The 15,560-nt window shown below is 38.2% G+C and overlaps 1 protein-coding gene across 2 annotated transcripts in view; it reads right to left on the bottom strand.

Annotated features, from left to right (window-relative positions):
* The window catches only part of LOC126458270 (solute carrier family 23 member 1), a 228,800-nt gene that overhangs the window by 53,278 nt on the left and 159,962 nt on the right, over positions 1-15,560 (bottom strand). For both annotated transcript variants that reach the window (XR_007585605.1, XM_050095196.1), the window contains exon 4: positions 7,665-7,870. Coding sequence is in view for 1 of the 2 variants with exons in the window: in XM_050095196.1 (XP_049951153.1) it covers positions 7,665-7,870 (206 nt within the window). In the remaining variant the exon portion in view is untranslated. The remainder of the gene's footprint in view (positions 1-7,664; positions 7,871-15,560) is intronic.

Genomic DNA, 15,560 nt, shown 5'->3' with positions numbered 1-15,560 from the left:
GTAATTCCTACCAGCCACCTTTTAGGCATCACAGTTGTATATTAGACAGAAGATTGTTTACATATATGAGGACCAGTAGTGGACCTAAGGTTGAACCTTGGGGAATCCCATACGTGATTTCTTCCGAGTCAGAATTATGTCCCTGGACTATATTGCTTGAACTACTAAGTACAACTTTTTGCATTCTTTTGGTTAGATATGACATCATCTGTTGGATGGCTACGCCATCAATCCCACAAAATATCAATATATTTAGGAGAATACTGTGATTCACATAGTCAAATGCTTTAGAGATGTCACAGAAAATACTAACCAGTGCCATTTTATTATTTAATGCTTGTGAAATCTGGAGAGTGAACATGTAAATGGTGTTCTCAGCAGAGCAACACTTCTGAAACCCAAACTGTGATTTTCTAAGGTTACTATTGTTGCTAAGTTGAGATACTATTCTAGAATACATCACCCTGTCAAAATTTTGGAGACTGGTGTCAGGAGTGAAAGAGATCAGTAATTATTGACATCTTTCTTCTCGCCATACTTAAAGAGGGATATTCTCGAAAAATGCCTTGATTTAGAGATAAATTACACATTTCACATAAGAGTGAGATTATTACATGGGAACCAATCTTTAGTACTCTATTGGAAACACCATCAAAACCTGATGAGGTTTTATTTTTGAGAGATCATTTTCTTAATTTCAGAAGGAAAAGTTGGTGATACATTCATATGACTGAATTGCATGAGAATTACATTTTCAACATACTGCTGTGATTTTGCTCTTGAACTTTTTGTCCCTATGCTTCCTACTATATTTGAGAAATGATTATTAATTCATCTGCTATCTGTGACACATCATTTACAGCACTTGCATTCAGTTCAATAGAGATGTTGTCTTCTTCTGTGGCTGATTGTTCTGTCTCTCATTTCACTACATTCTACATCTACAACTACATCTACATTTATACTCCACAAGCCACCCAACGGTGTGTGGCGGAGGGCACTTTACGTGCCACTGTCATTACCTCCCTTTCCTGTTCCAGTCGCGTATGGTTCGCGGGAAGAACAACTGTCTGAAAGCCTCCGTGCGCACTCTAATCTCTCTAATTTTACATTCGTGATCTCCTCGGGAGGTATAAGGAGGGGGAAGCAATATATTCGATACCTCATCCAGAAATGCACCCTCTCGAAACCTGGCGAGCAAGCTACACCACGATGCAGAGCACCTCTCTTGCAGAGTCTGCCACTTGAGTTTGTTAAACATCTCCATAACGCTATCACAGTTACCAAATAACCCAGTGACGAAACGCGCCACTCTTCTTTGGATCTTCTCTATCTCCTCCGTCAACCCGATCTGGTATGGATCCCACACTGATGAGCAATACTCAAGTGTAGGTGAACGAGTGTTTTGTAAGCCACCTCCTTTGTTGATGGACTACATTTTCTAAGGACTCTCCCAATTAATCTCAACCTGGTACCCGCCTTACCAACAATTAATTTTATATGATCATTCCACTTCAAATCGTTCCGCATGCATACTCCCAGATATTTTACAGAAGTAACTGCTACCAGTGTTTGTTCCGCTATCATATAATCATACAATAAAGGATCCTTCTTTCTATGTATTCGCAATACATTACATTTGTCTATGTTAAGGGTCAGTTGCCACTCCCTGCACCAAGTGCCTATCCGCTGCAGATCTTCCTGCATTTCGCTACAATTTTCTAATGCTGCAACTTCTCTGTATACTACAGCATCATCCGCGAAAAACCGCATGGAACTTCCGACACTATCTACTAGGTCATTTATATATATTGTGAAAAGCAATGGTCCCATAACACTCCCCTGTGGCACACCAGAGGTTACTTTAACGTCTGTAGACATCTCTCCATTGATAACAACATGCTGTGTTCTGTTTGCTAAAAACTCTTCAATCCAGCCACACAGCTGGTCTGATATTCCATAGGCTCTTACTTTGTTTATCAGGCGACAGTGCGGAACTGTATCGAACGCCTTCCGGAAGTCAAGAAAAATAGCATCTACCTGGGAGCCTGTATCTAATATTTTCTGGGTCTCATGAACAAATAAAGCGAGTTGGGTCTCACACGATCGCTGTTTCCGGAATCCATGTTGATTCCTACATAGTAGATTCTGGGTTTCCAAAAACAACATGATACTCGAGCAAAAAACGTATTCTAAAATTCTACAACATATCGACGTCAGAGATATAGGTCTATAGTTTTGCGCATCTGCTCGACGACCCTTCTTGAAGACTGGGACTGCCTGTGCTCTATTCCAATCATTTGGAACCTTCCGTTCCTCTAGAGACTTGCGGTACACGGCTGTTAGAAGGGGGGCAAGTTCTTTCGCGTACTCTATGTAGAATCAAATTGGTATCCCGTCAGGTCCAGTGGACTTTCCTCTGTTGAGTGATTCCAGTTGCTTTTCTATTCCTTGGACACTTATTTCGATGTCAGCCATTTTTTCATTTGTGCGAGGATTTAGAGAAGGAACTGCAGTGCGGTCTTCCTCTGTGAAACAGCTTTGGAAAAAGGTGTTTAGTATTTCAGCTTTATGCGTGTCATCCTCTGTTTCAATGCCATCATCATCCCGGAGTGTCTGGATATGCTGTTTCGAGCCACTTACTGATTTAACGTAAGACCAGAACTTCCGAGGATTTTCTGTCAAGTCGGTACATAGAATTTTACTTTCGAATTCACTGAACGCTTCACGCATAGCCCTCCTTTCTCTAACTTTGACATTGTTTAGCTTCTGTTTGTCTGAGAGGTTTTGGCTGCCTTAAGTCTGTTTCCAGAAGTACTGATTTCTGACATTATGTTCACGTTCCTTGATTTTTTAATAATCTTTCTTAGTAATATTGAGTAGTTTTTGTAGTGTGCAACTACTGTGGGGTCCCTACTAGTTCTTGCCAAACGATACATTTCCCTTTTCCTTTTACAAGATACTTAATTCATCTAGTGACCCATTATTTTTTAATGGCCTTTTAGTGTCCTTTCTCATTAGCTTATGTGAAAAGCTATTTTCAAATAATGGTGTAAATTTATCATGTAACAGATGAAATTTTATGTTAGAATTTGGTTCACTATTAATTACATCCCAAGTCATCTCCTGTAAACTATTCTTAAAAACATTTGTCCTGGAGTAATTAATTATTCTAACTGATTACCAATGATAAGAAGCCATGCTGTAAGGCACTATGTTATTTATCCTAATTAAATGTGCTTCATGACCAGAGAGGACATTTGTTCCTGGGTAAACAGTTATTTTCTTTCCTTGAGCTTCATCAAATAAAACATTATCTATTAGGCTCCTATTGTCTTTATCCATCCTTGTTGGAAATTTAATTACTGACAACAAATTGTAGGAGCCAAATAAAGTTTCCAGATCATTTTGCTTATCAGAATTCTTTCGAAAATCTACACTGAAGTCACCACAGACTACCCACTGCTTGCTGCTGACAGGTAGCACAGTAAGGAATCCAGATTCCTCATAATAGTTCAAAATTTCCCAGTGATGATCTGTGCATAGTTACAATTACAAGTGAACTGTTTTTTAGTAGTAATTCACAAGTGCACACTTATATGTGTCGATCACTAAAAAATCTTCTTGTCTCAAATTTTTTTAAAACTTGTGTTCTGTCTTAATACACGTAACAATTCCTCCTTTCGCTATGTTAGTTCTGTATGAGTAAGCTACAATAGTGTAATCTTTCATATGTAACTTTTTCTATCCATGTGATCATGTAGTGCTCAGACAGGCACATGAAGTCTATCTTTTCAGAACTCTCTAAATTTTCCAAATAGACAGAAAGCTCTTCTACCTTATTACTCAATCCTCTAATATTTTGATGAAATATGAGACCTGTTCAGAAAATTCTGAAACTCTGTCCATAAAATTTTTCTATGTTTAGCATTTGGAACTGTGTATCAATAACTAAAAGGTGTTTTGACTTCTGGAAGCAGTCTTGGTACGCCTCTCGCTGGATCATGCAAAGTGCCATCTGCAAGTTTTCTTTTATCTTGGCTTTCATTGCAAATCTTTGTCCTTTGAATGGGGTTTTCACCCTTGAAAATAAAAGTCTGCAGGGGTCAGGTCTGGAGAGTATGGAGGATGAGGCAGCACAGAGATTTAGTTTTTTATGCAATAGTCACACATCAACAGGGGTAAATGTGTGGGTGCATTATTGTGATGCAAGAGCCATGAATTGTCTCACCACATTTCAGGTCATTTCTTTCTCACAGGTGCCACAACAAGTCCTAATAATACCATTGATAACAGTTTGTTCTTTTGGCACACATTCATGATGAACTTATCCTTCAAAGTCAAAGGAAACTATCAGCGTGGCTTTGACATTTGACCTAACCCAGTGTGCTTTTCTCGGTCTTGGAGAACCTTTCCTGACCCATTGTGAGGATTGAACCTTGGTCTCAACATCATAACCATAAATCCAAATCTCATCATCAGTTACGATTCTCTTAAGGAACATCTCATTCTCATTTGTGTGATCTAAAATCTCTTCACAGATTGCGAGGTGAAGGTCTTCTTGGTCTTGATTCATGAATTGTGGTATGAATTTGGTGGCAGCACAATGCGCTCCAAGATACTGAATCAGGATTTCATGACATGATCCAGCTGAAATATTATATTCTTCTGCAATCTCTCAGACAGTCAGTCTGTGACTGGCATGCACAATTTCATTGAATTTCTTGACATGAGCATCATCGGTAGACGTCAAAGGGCATCCTGAACAAGAGCCATCTTTGACTTCTGTCTGGCGATTTTTAAAGTATGTGATCCATTCGTAACACCAAGTATGGCTTAAGCACTCATCACCATAGGCTTCCTGCATCATTTGGTGTGTCTCTGTAAAGTGCTTCTTGAGCTCCACACAAAATGTAATACTGACACATTGCTTGTCTAACTCTGCCATCTTGAAATTCGTAAACAGTGAGAGACAACGTTCTACTCAAAATAGCACTGAGCAATAACTAACAGGCTTACAAAAATGAAACTTTCAGCAGTTACAAATTAAACACTGGCATGTGCAGGGATGACAACTGCATTTTGCTCCAACACACCATTGGCACAAAATTTTGAATGTACTGGAATTTTTTGAACAGACCTCGTAAGCTAACCATACTTTTTGTGCATTCTTAAGCATTCTGTGGGACCATTCTGCTATTTTTGCTTCTTTCAAGACCAGGTGCCTGAATGCTGATTCTAATCTAAAAAAAATGTCCCTTTGACATCAGTAACAACAAGGATGATCTGTTCAAGGGGTTCCATTGCCTGGAATAAACTCAGTTTGTTCATCTGACATTTGTGAAAGTAAGATGATCTTCAGCCTCTCATTCAATATAGTGAGCTCGATTTCACTGGTATGGGAGAATAGGACTATCATTTGATAGTTCTCACAGTCAAGTGGTGCACTTTTCTTGAAGAGTGTTATGAAAATGGAGTGGCATGATTTGTCTGGCCAGTTTCCAGACATCCAGATCTCCTGACACAGCCTATGCAGGATGTCCACATCCAGGTTACCCATGCTTTTTAGGATTTCAGTGACAATTGTCTCCTGATCTGGTGCCCCAGTGCATGATCTACTTCTTCTCTAAGGGTTGCTAGTTCAGTGTCTGTCGTGTTCTCTTATCTTGACATTGGCTGCAGTATTCAGCGAACAGCTTGCCACAGTAATCTCTCCATACTTTGGCAATGCCTTTTGTGTCTGTGACGATATTCCCTTGGTCATCTTTGATAATCTGAGTCCTGGCTGAAAGCTCCCTCACCAAGTATTTCAACTTGTTGTATAGTTGTGAACTGTCATTCTCCATTACATGTGCCTCTAGCTCTAGTCAAATTTCCTTAATATTGTTATTCTTGTCTTTCCTGCAAGCATGTTTAATTCTGTTATTCATGTTTTTCATAAGTTGTTCTTGTTGTTCTGGATCTGTGAGTTGGATGTTAAGTTATCTTCCAATCAGAGCCAAAGCTTAGTTCGACATCTAGTGTCGTTGCTTCACTGTGATATTAATCTTTGCATTTTTGTGATCTTGTTTACTGCATCTGTGACCCATTTTCTGGCCCTCATCCCAGTTATGTCACAGTTTCCCTCTAGGTCAGGTGGTCCAGTGCTTCAAAGTACTTCTTGGAAGATTATTGGATCAGGGGTTTTCAGCCTTTTTGACTTTATTTTAGTCAGTGGTTTACTCAACTTAATTTTCAGGTAGGGCCACAGTAGACAGTGATCATATCTGCATTCAGCACTAGGTTTTGTTTTGACTCTGTGGAAAGAGGTTTCCATCTCTTTTCAACAAGGATTAGTCAATGTGGTTCTTGTAATGTCCATTTGGGGAGGTCTGCATAAAGAAATGATGTTTGTCATGTTTAAACAAGGTGTTCATTACGGAAAAGTTGTTGTCTGTTGCAAACAGTAGCAATCAGTTGCATCATTCATTGTGTAATCTGAGGCCATATTGTCTCACAATCTCTCACAAGTGGTTTTCCATTTAAATGGGTCTGACGGTCATATTGAAATATCTCAAAATAATCATAATTCCCCATTATTGTAGGGCTGTAATGGTGTCTTCTTTGTTTGCATAGAAGTCTTCAATTTCTTGGTCATCCAAAACAATGGTGGGTAGATTTACCTGGATAAGACATAATTTATAAGGTTTGGTGTTGAGGATGGACATCAATATTCTCTTGTTGATGGATCTGTATGTCTCAACACATTGGGCCGTATGCTGGTTGACAAGAAATGCGATTCCATTCTGACCAGTAACATCTGCCCTGGCAAAGTATAAGACATGATTCTCCATTTCAAAATGTCCACAGCCTTTCCAGTGAGTTTCTGACAAGCCAAAGCTGTCACTTTGATACTTCTGTAATTCTTGTTCCACAGTGTGAAGTTACCCTTTCTGAAGTAACCCACTGACATTCCATGTAGCTATTGCTTTACATTTGTGAAATTAGTCTGTCCTTAGTTGACCAGTAGTAAATTGACCATGCAGAGCCTGATCATTCACTTCTGTGCTTCAGGTCACACATATCACATTGTTTGGCCTGGACTTAAACTGATGCTGATGACATTTTTCATTTCTTGCCTTTTCATGTTGCAATCATTGGATTTTAATCAGGTGGTCTCCACTTGCCTTCTTGATCATTATGCCACTGGACATCTAGTGGCTGCTCCTCCTTTAGAGGCAGTTTTCCACTCCAATAGAAAGAGGGTGCCCTATGCCCTATGCACTCATCCACTGTCTCTGAGGAGGCCTTTGGCACTTGATAGTGGGGGGGGGGGGGGGGGGGGTTGTCCACTTATACTGAAGGTCACTCTGTGTGTGTGGGCACAGTTTAACATCACCTATTAAGTATTTATTCTACCCATATATGGCTGCAAATTCACCTCAGACAATGTTTCCCAATAGAACAAGCATTTAGTGTAGAACATATCACTTGTAAGTCAGGTTCATTCATCCATTGAATCTTAGACTGGGAGCAGCTACTGTATTAAAGTGTTACTGTTGATAGTAAGTTAGGTCTGGGAATGAAACTAGTTATTATCTCAAATTTAAATCTTTCAATATACAACACACACAGACAAAATATAACAAAAAAACATTTTTTCATTTATAAAAAACATAACTTACCAAAATAACCAATAAAAACTTGTACCAAGGCAGATACTGCTATTGCACCAGAAAGCTCTCTCATTCGAACTTGCCAAAGTTCTTGCCGTCCATCAGGACTTAAAGAAGTAATGAATTCTTCTGACGGACACTTCCATGTTGGAAGGCTCAAAATAGCAAGTGTAGGAACCAAAAATGATATAGTTCCTCCCTGCACTATTGGTAGCCTGAAATTTAATAATAGTAATAATAATAATCAATAATAATATTAATTATAATTATATACAACTACAGAAATCTTAATTATTGATACATGTTCAATAACCCACAGTTCCTAAATGCAATGTAGCATATACCGTACAGTTAAAAGGAAGTCACGCTTGATCAAGGTCTGCATCACTTTCCATTTTTAACCAGACATAACATCTGAGAAAGGAAAGAAATAATAATAATAATAAAACCCGTGAAGGCCCGGGAAAAGAACAGCCTCCGGTATGTTCTGCCAGTCGTAAAAGGCGACGAAAAGAACAAACCACTAATAGGGCTAACCCCACTTTTAGTGTGATTAGTTGGTTCAGGACAGAACTAATGAAGCCTCGGACAAGTGCTGTCATGGGCGGGGATGACGCTTGAACCCTATGCCCGTCCACAATGGTAAGGACACTGCTAGCCACATGGAAAATGATACAGAGTCCCTGATACACTTACACAAGGAATAACTTATCTGAAACCTAAAGATCAAGCAGACACAGCAAACCCAGCAAAAAATCGCCCCGTAACATGCCTACCAACAATATACAAAATATTAACTTCAGTCATTACACAGAAATTAATGACACATACAACACAGAACAAAATTATAAATGAAGAACAAAAAGGCTGTTGCAAAGGAGCAAGAGGATGTAAAGGGCAACTGATAATAGATGCAGAGGTGACATATCAAGCTAAAACTAAACAAAAGTTGCTACACTACGCATATATTGATTACCAAAAAGCTTTTGATAGTGTACCCCACTCATGGTTACTACAGATATTGTAAATATACAAAGTAGATCCTAAATTGATACAGTTCCTAAACATAGTAATGAAAAATTGGAAAACCACACTTAACATCCAAATAAACTCAAATAATATCACATCACAGCCAATACAGATTAAGGTATAATATACCAAGGAGACTCATTAAGTCCTTTCTGGTTCTGCCTTGCTCTGAACCCACTATCCAACATGCTAAGTAATACAAATTATGGATATAATATTACTGGAACATATCAACATAAAATCACACATTTGCTATACATGGATGATCTAAAACTACTGGCAGAAACAAATCAACAACTCAACCAATTACTAAAGATAACAGAAGTATTCAGCAATGATATAAATATGGCTTTCACAACAGACAAATGTAAGAAAAATAGCATAGTCAAGGGAAAACACACTACACAAGAAGATTACTTATTGGATAACCACAGCGACTGCATAGAAGCGATGGAAAAAACAGATGCCTATAAATATCTAGGATACAGGCAAAAAATAGGAATAGATAATACAAATATTAAAGAAGACCTAAAAGAAAAATATAGACAAAGACTGACAAAAATACTGAAAACAGAACTGACAGCAAGAAACAAGACAAAAGCTATAAATACTTACACTATACCAATATTGACATATTCATTTGGAGTAGTGAAATGGAGTAACACAGAACTAGAAGCACTCAATACACTTACATGATCACAATGCCACAAATATAGAATACATCACATACATTCAGCAACAGAAAGATTCACATTAAGCAGAAAGGAAGGAGGAAGGGGATTTATCGACATAAAAAAACCTACATTATGGACAGGTAGACAATTTAAGAAAATTCTTTATAGAACGAGCAGAAACTAGCAAAATACACAAAGCAATCACTCATATAAATACATCGGCTGCACCATTGCAATTTCATAACCACTTCTACAACCCTTTAGATCACATAACATCAACAGATACAAAGAAAGTAAATTGGAAAAAGAAAACACTACATGGCAAGCACCCGTATCATCTAACACAGCCACACATCGATCACGATGCATGCAGCACATGGCTAAGAAAAGGCAATATATACAATGAGATGGAAGGATTCATGATGGCAATACAGGATCAAACAATAAACACCAGATATTACAGCAGGCATATTATTAAAGCTCCCAATACCACAACATATAAATGCAGGCTTTGCAAACAATAAATAGAAACAGTAGATTACATCACAAGCAGATGTACAATACTAGCAAATACAAAATACACCAGAAGACATGACAATGTAGCAAAAATAATACATCAACAACTTGCCATAAAACATAAACTAATGAAACAACATGTTCCCACATACAAGTATGCACCATAAAATGTACTGGAGAATGATGAATACAAATTATACTGGATCAGAACGATTATAACAGATAAAACAACACCACATAACAAACCTGACATCATACTCACCAATAAAAAGAAGAAATTAACACAACTAATCGAAATATCCATACCCAATACAACAAATATACAGAAGAAAACAGGAGAAAAAATTGAAAAATACATCCAACTGGCTGAGGTAGTCAAGGACATGTGGCATCAGGATAAAGTTGACATTATACCAATTATACTATCAACTACAGGAGTCATACCACACAATATCCACCAGTACATCAACGCAATACAGCTACATCCAAACGTATATATACAACTACAGAAATCTGTAATTATTGATACATCTTCAATTACCCGAAAGTTCATAAATGCAATGTAACATATACCATACAGTAAATGCAAGTCAAGCTTGATCAAGGTCCGCATCACTTTCCATTTTTAACCAGACATAACGTCTGAGAAAGGAAAGAAATAACAATAATAATAAAGGAAATAATCTAACATCTGACTGCAAAAAATTGATAGAATTCATGTGCCTATTTTCATTTATTTATGTATGTCTGTGGACAATTCTGCACATTGGTATTGAACTGGTTTACAGATGATTTACAGCAAGTTTAATGAATTGCAAATTTCAAAAATTCATAACTACATGCATACATCAGTAAAATGACTGATTTTTTCTAAAAGAGGGTCTAAAATACAAACATCCAAAAAAATATTGATATACATACATAATTACAAAAGTCACTTTATCCTGTCTGAAAGTTTTTTACATATTTGCACAGTTACATAATAACCATTACATCAATTTTTTGCTTTGAGGTATGCTTTTACACTGTATGGACAAATTTGAATGAAATGACATTTTAATTTGGAAATCTGCTGTATATAGGGCATCCTGTTTTTATAGGCTCTTTGTCAATTAATTTGAACTGATTTACTTCAATATCATTATCAGTTTTATTTCTTGTGTTATAGTTATGGGTATTTCTGTTTAAGAATGCAGCATAGTTACTTTTTACATAAATAATTGTTTCCTGTGGGTGTAGTGACACTACTGTTAATATGTTTAGCTCCCTGAATTTACTTCTGCAGGAATCTCTTGGAGGTAATTTTGTTATGCATCTTACAGCCTTTTTTTGTAGCTTTAGTACTCTTTTTATGTGCGTATTTCCAGAATTTCACAAGAGTGGGATACCATATGAAATTTGTGAATGAGCTAGTCCATTATTACATTGTTAGCAGCATTTGTGTGTTTATTGTCTGTAACATTTTTCTCATTAGAAATATACTTGAACTCACTTTATACAACAAATATTATTTATATGCTTCCCCCATGTCAAACAGTTATCCACTGCCAAACCCAGGAACTTATAATTTTCTGTCTCTTTTAGTTCCAAGTCTCCAAGATTGACAGTAATGTTGCTCACATCAGGTGTTTTGTCTACATGTATTTGCATATATGTGCTTTTATTTACATTTATAAAAAGATTGTTTCCTCTGAAATAATTTTTTTTTTTCCAGATTTAGAGAAGCTTTTGTTTGTAGCAAATCGGCATTTGTGATTTAGTTGCTGTATTAGATTTTCTAACTAAGATATTACATTACATTGAGTTTTCCCCTGAAGAAGAGTAGCCCTATATATTATCAGCATTAATCATAAACTAACTCTGTTTTTGAGTTTGCTGATAACTATAATTAACATCAAAATGTTTTAAGAAACCAGTAAGATTTGCCACAGGTTTTTGTGTTGCCCTGATAGAAATCCCGTGTTGTGTATTTGCTTCAATTCTTATAGGGAATTAGCAAATATTTAGCTTAACAGATTAAAAATCAGTGAGCTTAAGTTAAAGTTATTTGTTCACTGCCTTGTAATGCACTGCACGAGCCATAATCCAGCCCCATTGTGAATGTTGTTCTCGAACATGGGATGAATTGGTTGATGTCCATAAGCAGCTGGAAATCGCTCTGACCACTGTCAAATGATTGGCAGCTGCTACAAATTGATGTGTTGGAAGAGCTCCGGAGAGCCGTGTATCTGTGATACCTATATAAGTGGTACCTCAAGGGCTATCCTCTCCTGTAAATCCTGTCCCCTCTGCAGAAAGCACAGGATCTGTCATTACTCATCCACTTGACTGAAACTGGCATGTCAATAGTAGACCTAGGCGTCCTGTAGAGGGTAGACGAGGACGAGGCAGGACTCAGGGTGTTGTACTGACCCCCTAACCAACAAGTTTGAGGTGCTGCCTTTCACTGAAACTGAAACTTAGCCAGTGCGATTGATTCACTCATTTTGGGGAAATTGGTTTTGTCTGGAATCAGAAGGAGGAAAATGCAAAAGGGTAGAGGTCTATTAATCATCAGCAGTTTAAACATACAGTGAATGATGGTACCCCTTAGGGAAATGGCAGCAAGTGACAGGACACTAGGTGCACTCAGTGTGTATGTCTGGGGGCCTCATTCAGCATGTTTGAAGAGGCTACTCTAGCAACCACTGACAGAACAGGGTGAAACTGCAGACTGTGGTGCCCGCTGGAACAAATGGTACCAGCTGGCTGGGCTCTGAGGGGGTCATTCCAGTGACTGCCAGAATAGGTTGAGAAGACCAGCCTTGCACGTGAAGGTTCAATGAAGTTCACAACTTGCCACATTGTTGCCTTTGTTTCTGAGACAAGTGTAAGGACTGAACCAGAGACTTCAAAAGTTCTATGACAACCTAAGCTGCTACTTCCTGGTCTTGCACCATGGAGCTGAGAACTGCAGAGTCTCCCTAAATGGGTAAGTTGTGCACTACACATTAGAGGCTGCTAATCAGATAGCTGACTATGTTTGGGGTGCCCACTAGGGGTTTTGGGTTACTTGACTATCCATGCAGTCCAGATAATGATAGCTGTAGGACACTCTGAAATATCAGGGTAAGATTGAAAGAAATGCCTCGCACAGGTCAGAGTATTAAAATCCTGATGGTAAACTGCCAAAGCAAACAACAACAAAGTGCCAGAGTTTGAGTCATTCATGAAAAGCAGTGAAGCTCACATAATACTAGGTGCAGAAAGCTGGCTGAAACTTGAAATTGGTAGTTGTGAGATTTTTGGGGAAAATTTAAGTGTATATGGTAAAAATAGGCAAATGGGAGATGTTAGTGGTGTATTTGTCACAGTAGACAAGAAAATCAAATCCACTGAGCTAAAAATTGAAGCTGCATGTGGGACTGTTTGGCAAGACTCAGTATCGGGGATGGGCATAAAATGATAATTGGATCCTTCTGTTGCCCACCAGACTCATCTCCCAATGTAACCAAAAACTTTAGAGAAAACCTCATATCAAGTTTCCCAATCATACTATAATTGTTAGTGGAGTCATCCACCAATTAATTGGGAAAATTAGTTTTGTTAGTGGCGGGTGTGGCAAGACATCCTGTGAATCTTTACTAAATGCCTCCTCTGAAAACTACCTGTAACAGATAGTTAGGAACCCCACTCATGATGGAAATATGTTGGATTTAATGGCAACATATAGATCTGATATCATTGAGGATGTCCACGTCAAAACTGGTATCAGTGACCATGAAGTGGTTGTGATAATTTTGCACCAATGGGGTGTTGGAATGAAGTGCAGTTGGCATCCCTGCACCCACCTGTGTTTAATGTGTATCTGCTGGAAGTTTCATTATTGCATGTCTGATAGTTATTGTTCAGTGCTGTATTGAGTGTTACATTGTGTATATGAGTAGAACATTGTGTCAACAGTTTGCAAACTTCAAAATGACAGAGTTAGAGGAGCAATGTGCCTGGATTAAATTTTATGTGAAACTCAAGAAACCCTTACAGAGACACACCAAATGATGCAGGGAGTCTACGGTGATGAGTGCTTAAGCTGTACTCGGTGTAACAAATGGTTCACATGATTTAAAAATGGTCAGATGAAAGTTAAGGTTGACCCTTATTCAGGATGTCCTTTGATGTTTACTGACAGTGCTCATGTCAGGATATCAATGAAATTGTGTGTGCCAATCAAAATTGACTTCCAAGAGATTGCAGAAGAATGTAACATTTCAGTTGGATCATGTTATGAAGTCCTGACACAGCATCTTGGAATGCATCATGTTGCCCCTACGTTAGTCACATGGCTCACAAGTCAAGACTGAAAAACCTTTGCCTAGCAACCTGTGGAGAGCTTTTGGATTACATAAGTGAGAACAAGATATCCCTTAAGAGAATCATAACTGATGAAGAGTTATGGATCTATGGTTATGATGTTGAGATCAAGATTCAGTCTTCACAATGGGTCAGAGAAAGTTCTCCAAGACCAAAAAATCTCGTCAGGTCAGCTCAAGTTTTCTTTGACTTTGAAGAATTAGTTCATCATGAATTCATGCCACAGGGACAGACTGTCAATTGATGCTACCACTGGCATGTGTTGCAATGCCTGCAGGAAAATGTGAGAAGGAAATGCCTGAAACGTGGTGAGACAATTCATGACTCTTGAAACACAATAACCCACCCACATGTTCATCCCTTTTGTTGCGTGACTAATGCACAATAAACGAAAACACTGTGCTGCCTCATCCTCTGCATTCTTCAGACCTGGCTAAAAGCTGAAACCACTGTTGAAAAGGTGAACTTTTGGTGCGTGACTAATGCACAATAAATGAAAACACTGTGCTGCCTCATCCTCTGCATTCTTCAGACCTGGCTAAAAGCTGAAACCACTGTTGAAAAGGTGAAGATTTGCAATGATGGACGAGATGGAAAGAAAATTCTCAGTTGGCACTTTGTGCTATCCAGAAAGAGGCATACCAAGACTGCTTCCGGAAGTGGGAACAGCATTGGGAGTAGTGTATCAATTGTGGAGGAGACTATTTCAAAGGATAACATCCACAATAAGTAACAGAGAAGCACAGAAAAATTTTGTGGAGAAAGTTCTGGAATTTCGTACAGTAAACTACATAAAAAATAGCGTCTTATATCAATGTGGAACTTGAAACACTCAGCACAGTGCAGGAGCACATAGAGGAACTCTGGATCACATTTAAAAGAATAGTTGACCATGCACTGGACAGATACGTACCCAGTAGAACAGTTCATAATGGAAGGGAACCTCCATGGTACACAGTCACTGTAAAGAAACTTCTAAAGAAACAGAGATTGCTGCATAATAGTGTAAAATAAAACATAGGCTACAGACAGAGAGATGCTGAATGAAACACATTTGGTTGTCATCAGAGCAATGCATGATTCCTTCAATGACTACTGTAGCAGAATATTGTCAAGTGATCTATCACAGAACCAAAAGAAATTCTGGACATATGTATAAGGCTGTTAGGGGAACCAAGTTAGCGTCCAGTTCCTAGTGAATGAGACAGGAACTGAAATTGAGGGTTGCAAAGAAAAAGCTGAAATGCTGAACACTTTTTTCAAATGTTCCTTTACATAGGAAAACCCAGGAGAATTACCCCAATTTAATCCTTGTACCACTGAAACAATGAATGAA

Source organism: Schistocerca serialis, chromosome 2, assembly GCF_023864345.2.
Source record: "Schistocerca serialis cubense isolate TAMUIC-IGC-003099 chromosome 2, iqSchSeri2.2, whole genome shotgun sequence".
In the NCBI taxonomy this organism is placed as follows: Eukaryota; Metazoa; Arthropoda; class Insecta; order Orthoptera; family Acrididae; genus Schistocerca; species Schistocerca serialis.
The sequence above is the reverse complement of the archived record's forward strand: the minus strand, read 5'-3'. Positions and strand labels throughout refer to the sequence as shown.